This window comes from Pygoscelis adeliae, unplaced genomic scaffold, assembly GCF_000699105.1.
Source record: "Pygoscelis adeliae isolate BGI_AS28 unplaced genomic scaffold, ASM69910v1 Scaffold453, whole genome shotgun sequence".
Taxonomy (NCBI): Eukaryota; Metazoa; Chordata; class Aves; order Sphenisciformes; family Spheniscidae; genus Pygoscelis; species Pygoscelis adeliae.
In genome coordinates this window covers 710799-719350 of record NW_008824450.1, presented here as the reverse complement: position 1 = coordinate 719350, position 8552 = coordinate 710799, and the positions used below count along the sequence as shown (strand labels likewise).

The following is an 8552-nucleotide window of genomic DNA, read 5'->3' as shown; positions in this document are numbered from 1 at the left end:
CCCAAAGGCTGTCATTGAGAAGCTGAAAATGCTTCAGGCGAATTGTTCAGAAAGCTTTTTCCGCCGTGCTGCTTCTCTGGTCTGAGTGCCTGCCGGGCACAGCGTCTTCAAAGCTGTTCAAGGCACTGGCTCTGGTCGCGCTGCGCCTGGGGTGACCGCTCCTTCCCTTCCTGGGGCCAGGGGAGATGGTGTTTCTTGTGTCCTGATTTTATGTGACCTTTTCAAATCATGCATGTAATTAAACAACAATCTTCCAGGTCTGAAAGCACACGAGAGGAAAGTACTTCTCTTGCTCTGCCGACTGCAGTGCTGGCTGTGATAACAGGGCAGATCAGTCTTGCGTGCAAAGTTCAGCATTTGCTGGGTATCCAGGACTTGCCAATCATGCAAGCGCCCCCGGGCTGGGTTTTGGTGCAGAGCAGCCACCGCGTGGGATGCACACACGCTTGGCACGGGAAGAGAGGACTTGGTGTTAAAAGTGCACGGGGTGAGCCCTGGAAGCTCAGCGCCGTCGGGGCTTTTGATACGGATAACACAAGGGCTGCCCTGTGCTGTGGGCAGGCAGCTTGTTGCCATTGCTGCAGCACGAAGCCGACCCTGCAGTCCAGCGTGAGGGAAAAGCTGGGTTTTTTTCTCTGAATGGGGAACCAGAGTTGTTTATTTCTAGCATGTGGATATCTCCTGCTCCAAGTTCACTGTGTTGGCCTCAGGAGAGCTTTGCTGGTGTTGCCATTGTATGGTTTTTCATCTGAATGAAGGTACGACTGTTACGAAGGCTGCTGACCTTCGGAAGGCTGGAAAGCCCTGCCTTTCCTGGGGCTCTGGCTCACAGCAGGGTTTACTGTGGTCTGGCAGGGGCTTGCTTGCCTTTGGTCATGGACCCTTCCTAAACTGACACAGGGAAGGTACCACTTGTCCTTTGCACCCGAGCTGCCATTGCTTTGCCTCTGCAGTTCTCATCTCTGTGTGTTTTCTTACAAGACAAGATGGAGAGTGGCTTTTCTTGCTTCTCCCCCCCCCCCCCCCCCCCCCTCTCCAGGCCAAACAGTTTTCTTTGCCAAGTTTCCTCTGTTTAGATATCAGCACATATCATGCGATCTATCCAAACTCTTAATTGATCTCTTAGGAATTTTTTTCATCTGAATTCCTAGAATGTTTCCAGGCACAGAAGAGCTTCCTCTGGAGGGAAGGGAAATTAATCCCGTGTCCCTTCTTCCTGAGGAGTGGTGACCACGGGAAGGCCGGTTGTTTGGCTTGCTCCTGTTGGGAGGTGTGGGCTCTGCAGTGTTTGCTCATGGACGTGGCTGTTTGGTTTAATAAGGCAGTTGTTAGGAGAGCAGCAGGAAGGTGAGTGGTAGCTCCACATCAGCAGTTTCCCCATCGGATGGAGAAAGAGAGCATCCCGGACTGATAAGCTAGGAGAGCATTGCCCTGTTTCTGTGCGCGAAGGGAACTTGTTGTGCTCGTATGTGGAGAGAAGAGCAAACAGCTGCCCAAAAAACCCCACTTTTGAGAGCCTGGGGTGAGCAGGAGCAGCGGCGGCAGGAGTCAGACTGCTAGCACGGTGCGCAGTAGCGGTGGTCTCTGATGGTACGGTGGCACCTGCATGGCCCCATCGGCTCCATCCCCCTTTCCCTGGGATGGAGATCTGCCCGAGGCTGGGCAGGGCTGGTGGCAGCCAGAGAGGTGCAAGTCCCCGCTCACCCCACCAGCAGCTCTGGAGTGAATTACAGCCCCGCTTCTCCCTCCTCCTCTGATGGCCTATAAATCTCATGCTTAACCATTTGCCAGCAGAAAATGCAACTGAAGCACTGATGGCTTATATGCTGAGCAGATCTTCTGAATTAAAATTCCCCACTGCTCACTGAAGCTGCAGCATTTGGCTCTTCTCCAGTGCCTGAGCCTGGCCCAGGTGATGGGCTTTGTGGTCCCAGAGGTCTGATGGAGGCACGGTCCCTGCAGCAATGTGACTGAGTGAGACACCTCTCACCTCATGCCCCAGTGGTGGGGCAGGCTGACCCCTACCTACCAGCCCTGTCAGGGCAGCTGGAGAGAACTTCGCCCCCCATGGCACTGCTCTGGCTCCTGCTTTACCATCAGCCGATCCCCACCTTGCACCAACCCCGAGAGAAACCACCAGCTCTCGATGACACAAGACTGAGCACAGGCTGGAGGAAGAGAAATAGGCAAAAAGCTTCGGGGTTCCCGCAGACTCACGGGATCAGACTAGAAGCACACACTAAAACCAGAACGGCCACCTACGGCTGTGACAACTCACTGGGCACTGGCTGGTGACGCCGGGAAAACCAGTGGCACCATGGCATGCACCCCCTGTCAGCCCTCAAATCTGTGAGGAGCTTAATGAGCCACTAGAATACCAGGTAAAAGAGCCAGGGACTTGCCAGTATTAAAGCAAGTCTTGTTACTATTGATGTTTCTTACTGCCACAGCGTGCCCGCTGGCTTGGCAAAAAGCCCCGGCTCTGCTCTCTGTGCCGATGTGCATCAAAGCCATCAGCCAGAGCTTCTGAGCCAGCGAGCCGGGGTGGGATCAGATGTACAGACTGCGCAGGGCCACGGAAAGAGAATATTATTCTCTTGATTTAGCAAGTAGAGGCGTGAGGAAGATGAAATGAGTTGCCCGAGGTTGCGGGTTGGGTCTGGCGCTGCTAATGACTAGCCAGAGGGTGGACATGCAGTCCTGTCTGTCCCCTGCCACGGCAGTGGCAGTCATCACCTGTTTTGGGGTGCAAGTGAGCGGCCAGGGAGCCCTTGCAAATGCAGCAGCTTGTCCTGAAGTCTGCGTGGGGAGGGAGGCAGGAGGGGACCCTGCGGCTGGGCTGTGCCCCAGCCCCGCTCTCTGGGCAGGAGGGACATTTCCGCAGCACGGGGCACCCTAACAGCACCAACCCTGGCTTCGGACGAACCGGGGGCTCTTACAGCGCCTGGGCACTGCCTGGGAGCTGGGAGAGCAGCAAATCCCGCTTCCCAGCCCTCTCTGGAGCCGCAGCTGGGGGCAAAAGGTAGGATTTAAGCGGCTGCTGCTCTTGGCCACGGTGCAGATGCTTCCTGTTTGAATTGGGTACGGTTCAGGACCAACATAATATCTTAACAGGCTTGTAAAGGCATGGGAACCAGGTCTCGAAGCAGGCTGAGCTTGCCTGTTACTCGAGGCTCCTCCACCAGCTCTGGACTGCTGTTTTCATCTGGGGTGGGGGAAGCACTTGGGCCAGGGGATTTTTTTTTATTTTTTTTAAAGTTAGCACCTCAGCTACAATTAAAAAAAAAGGCAGCTTTGACTCTGAGGAGGGTACAGCTAGTTTTCCTTGAGATTGCCCAGCCAGCCAGCCCTGTTAGGTGAAAGTTAGATGCAAAGACATCTTACACCTGCAGTGACCCAAGCTAATTTTTTATTGTGCTGCTCTGGGCTTGTGAGTGGCGTGAGGCCGTGGATTTCAGGACTCTTCGAAAAGCTGATCTTGAAGCAGAATGGGAACCTCAGGCCTCCATGAGACTGGGCTGCCCCCAGACCCCCAGTCTGCAGTGGCTGGGGAGCAGGTGCCAGCAATTTGGCAGCGCCCGGGGGCTCCAGCCCCCTCCTCCACAAGCTGAACGGCAATTTAATACCTCTGCCTTTCCCTTCTCACCCTCCAAAGGGATGGCAGTCACCAATGATGCCCTCAAACACGCTCTGTTCAGAAAACATAACTTTATTATTAGTTGCAATATACATCGTATTCCTTTAAGAACCCGAAACTTGTATATGTTTTTTCCCACTGAAAATACATGTGTATGTATATATGTTTTTATATATGTATATATATAAATGTATTTTATTGAACTGGAACACAATGGAACAAGAGAGACAAGCTCAGAAATTACTTGGAAAAGTAAGTATGATCTCAATGGGTTTGTGCTGGCACTGTGCTAAGGTGAGTGGTATAAAAAGAACAGGCTAAATAGAAAATGTGATGGGTTAGGCAGTGGGGAACGGTCCCTCAGTGCTACAGGTGGTGATATATACAGTAGCTACACGTTGCTATTGCTCAGTCATGAGTGCCACCTATTCTCAAAGGCAGACCGGTCTCTGGTGCGGCTCCGCACAGCAACATTCATAAGGCCGGCTGTGCTCCCTGCAAATGGTACCTGCCATTTGAAAATAGAGTTTAATTACATTTCCCTTGGCAGCAGCTCTGCTCATTACTAATCTGGTCAGTGAAGGAAGAATTCCTCTGGGACATGGTGAAACCTAACTGGGTCAATATAAAGTAGCTTACAGGCAGGGTAAGGGATCAGCGACAGCGGTGAGAGCTGAAATGTGCAGGCTGAGCTGCAGCTGCTGCAAATCAGCATCTCGACTGACCCAGGCTGATTTGCTCCTGGCTCCTTCTTTCTGCACTCATTTCCCCACCTGCAGACGGGCTGCTCTCTCTCCGCTCAGCAGCCTGCCTGGAGGTGTGGGCTGCCGGGAGCTTTTTTTGGGTAGGTTTCCCTGTGTTACTTTCCTCAGAAGATTACTCTTCAGAAAACTGTCTGAGGGTGGCAATAACCCCTGCTGTGCCAGGGCTTGGGGCTTACTTGGCTTTATTTTGTTGTTGTTCTTTCAACTTTGTTAGTTAACCTGATTTTCAAACACAGCTTCCCCAGGCCACATGCCATTGCTGAGCTTAGCTAGACAGAGGGACAAGCCTTCCCCAGATCAATGTAATTGGTTTCCTTTTATTTCTGCTGAGCTGCAGAATATTTCTTGGCTGAAAGGACACATTTTAGCAAAGGCACTGACCACGGCCCTTCCTCTGCCTGAAGCCAGGTTAGAGGGAGCAGACGGGCTCTGACCTTCCTGCTGGAGGGTCACTTCCTTCCCCCTCGCAAAGTGCTTGTCAATTTGGGAAGGGATGTAAAGAATGTGGGCATTGATTTGCTCCTCCTGACTTCCTTGGGAAAAGTGCTTTCAAAAATCCCATCCTTAAATCATCATCTTGCTACTACCCCCGCAATGTCTGTCACCACTGGATCACGCCTACTTGATTCCCCTTCCCGCTGAAGAAGCAGGTGGGGTTTATCACCGCTGTAGTGTTTCTCTTCTTGCTGTCTTTCCCCAGCAGCATCTGACAAGGAGGAATCTTGCTTGGGGAAAAGAAGTTGCAACAAGCCGGGCTGCTGGAAGATGCAGAGCAGGCGACCTGTGCATCGCCTCCTTCCCATAGCAAGCGTCACCAGAGGTTTAGCAGGGGTCGGTGGGAACAGCTGATTGCACCGGAATAATATTTGAATCAAAAGCTGGTGTTGCCGGGAGAACTACAGCTCGTTCCTCTCTTTAGAGGCAGGAAAATACAAGTGTGAAAGTGCCTGGATCGACCTGTATAAAAGAGCTTGCCTGACTTGGGCCCCTTACAGCAATCGCAAGGATGTAACCTGCATCCACACATCCTTCATCCATCCACGCTGCTGGGACTGAATGGGACCGAGCCCTGATTCTGACTGTTATTGCACAGAGGTCCCTTTCCTGAATCTTACCAGAAGTGGCTTCAAGGGGAGGAGAGGTGGGTGGCCCCCCCGCGACTGTCGCAGGCAGGATCCAGCCCTGGGGGCAGTGGCACAAGGTGTAGCGATGGTTCCCACTGCTGCCAGGGAAGGCAATAAGGTTTGTCACTGGGGGACTTAGAGAGTGGGACAAACCCACTCTCTAATTGTGCAATATTTGCAGGCATTTTCTTCTTGCAAAACTGGAGGGAGAGGCGCAGGTTAAACCCCTTCCCTTTGGCTAGTGCCAAGAAGTGTATCCATAATTAGGGCCATCACCCTGGACAAATTGAGCTGCGCAGCCACGCTGTGATCGCTACGCTGCTTTTGCTGTATCGATACAATGCCTCTGCTCCATAACTGGATCTAAAGTCTTTCCTTTCGCCCTGCTGCTACCAGATACCCAGGCAGCTCTAGGATTTGGCTTGTCTGCAGCACTGGACCAGTTTACAAGCTCCTCCGTGGCAGCTTGTACACCAGTGCCCCTAGACACCCCGAGTGCAGCAAGGTGGATGTTGGATGGATGACTGCACCCTATACTCGGCCTTTAGCTCCCCACGTTGCTTAAAGGGCTGAGCTCGGCCCCTCTGCTCGGTGATCTGCCCAGAGGTGGCTGTGCTGATTAGGAGGAGATTGGGACGAGCTTGGACGGGATCTCTGTTCATGCTGTGGGTCTCCTGCTAAACCGGTGTACCATGAGGACACCCGCTGCTAATCCCCACCCACCAGATGCTCTGTGCTTCCCTCTAGCATTATTTTCAGGACATTTTCCAATTGATGAAGGAAAACAACAGATTATGACTGTAAAGTTATGGTGAGAGGACTGGATCCTGGTAGGACAACATTATTCCTTGCCAAGAGAAGGAACAATTAACCCCTTCTTTAGACTCTCCTCCCATTTCTTCCCCATCTCCCAGCCACCTCTATATACATCATATATTATATTACTATATTCTCTTATAACTTTGACTTTGCTTTTTCAGTTTCAGTAGCGCAAGTTATTAATTCAAAAAGAAAAAAAAAAGGGGGGGGGAAGCGAAGGAAGGAAGGAAAAAAAGCAGCCCCTAGGAATATTTACAGAATAGTTCATTTTGCAGAGGAGATGAGGTTTGGCATTGGGAAAAGCATGGTTTTTGAATGTGCTAAGTGGGTTTGATTCCACATTCCTCCTGTCCCCTCTGGGATCCTGCTCTGATGATGAAAATTAAAGAGCTCTTCAACACGCCTTCCCCAAGTGCAAACTCGCAGAGGACGTGCAGGGCGGTGGGGGAGGCTCTCTTTATGCTCTTCCCTGGTTATAAAGGCAGTATTCAAAGGGGTCTGGCCTTGAAAACCAGCCTTTCACTTTCAGGGAGCTGTCAGCTCCATCTTTAGCCTCTCCTTGTTACCCAGCACCTTCGTTACTGCTCTCCTCTCAAGGACCAGGGCTTTCAAGGTACTGGATGGTGGAGTCAGGGAAGGGACTGTACACACCTGGAATCAAAACCATGAAGTGGAAGATACTGACTTCTTTAACATACCAAAAATTATTGCGGTATAAATACACCCCTGTCACCCCAGCGAAAGCAGAGAAGGGGAAGTGATGGGGGAAGTTTGGTGGGTGAGGGGCATTTCAGTAAAATCACCCGACCTGGAAAGCTTTGACGGCTGCTCCCACAGCTATCAATTCTTCCCCAGATTAGGGCAATGGCCATTTACATCAGCCAATAATGCCCCACCCTTTGCCTCTCCCCCCACCCTCCCTTATGCTGTGCATGATAAAATATCCCAGGAGTCCCTCCACATTAGATCTTTTTCAGAGAGACTGCTATTAAGAAAAGCATCTATTCCCAGAAAACCACAGTAAGAGCTGCAAACCCAATTGCTCTTAGGTATGGCTGGTTTCCCCAGCTGCTGAGACCTTCTGGCCAATCCATGTTAGTATTTCTGTGAAGACAGAGGTAGAGACCTCAGGCAGCTCTTTGTGGAGGGCATGATAGGCTTCCTCATACACCTGCAACCAGGGAGAGAGTGGAGATTAGCACAGAAAAAAAAATCCACATGAACAAAACAGCCTTCAGTCCCCTCTTGTCAACACCCACAGGTCCAACACGTCCTACCCACACCTTGTCAGGTTTTTTTTCCTAGATGTGGCAGGGAATGAAATCAAAGAGATGCCATTGGCGGTGCTGGCCCTCTGCGAGCAGGAAGGCATTGGCATTGTAGCTTGACATCTGCCCATCACCCAAGCACCCTGCTGCCCTTTAGGAAGACAATGCATGTCCCAACCCCATGCATTTCTTGCTTCCTATCCCACTAAGAAGGAGGAAATACTTATCATGCCCTTGGAGTTTAACGGACAATGGGGGATGTTCCCATCATGCCTTGTGCAATTTTACTCCTTTTATGCCCAGACTATCCAGTTATTTTTCCAATGACAAAAGCTTTCCCTTGGTCTCCCTGTCTCTCTTTCAGGCTCATTCATGTGCTAACAATTGGTTAATCAGCTGTGGCTCTCTTGAAATGAGCAGATGTGAAGTGGCTTTTGTTGTGCGGTGCTTTGGAAAGGGCCCCCTGTACCTTTACGTGCTGGGGCATGAGGTAAGTCTGGTGCTCACACAGTTGGAGTTGTTCAGAAGAGCTTTTGGGGTCAGCACTTTACCTGCTTGTGAGCCTGGCTCTACTTCTATGCCAAGTTGCTTCATGTCCAAGAGACCCTCTAAGTACACAGCCACGCTTGGGTCAGGTCTTGAGATCTCAAGACTCACCACCCCTTGCCCACAGCTCAGCTGTAGCTGGTGAAAGGCCACCACACCATGCCTTGGGAGGGCTACCTCCTGGTGAAAGGGGCTGTAACCTGCTCGGTCTCACCAGTGCATCAGCCCTGCTTTGCCTTCAGCTCTTCAGAGCTCAGCAGGCTCTCTAACCCCCACAGTCACTCATGCTCAGGCCAACACTGACAGGATAATACCCTAAAAATCAAGAAAGCAAGATGACCTTGAGTGTTTTGTCCTGACTCTGCACTGTGTCCATCAGTAAATAGGACCCTTT

General features: G+C 51.3%; 1 protein-coding gene across 2 annotated transcripts in view; it reads right to left on the bottom strand.

The window, feature by feature from the left end:
- Positions 1-3693: 3693 nt before the first annotated feature.
- MGLL (monoglyceride lipase) overlaps positions 3694-8552 on the bottom strand; it is a 67472-nt gene continuing 62613 nt past the window's right edge. For both annotated transcript variants that reach the window (XM_009321035.1, XM_009321034.1), the window contains 2 exons: positions 8499-8552; positions 3694-7515 (listed from right to left, as the gene is read on the bottom strand). The exon at positions 8499-8552 is cut by the window's right edge and continues 156 nt beyond it. In XM_009321035.1, the coding sequence (XP_009319310.1) occupies positions 7390-7515; positions 8499-8552 (180 nt within the window). In that variant the 3' untranslated portion in view covers positions 3694-7389. The remainder of the gene's footprint in view (positions 7516-8498) is intronic.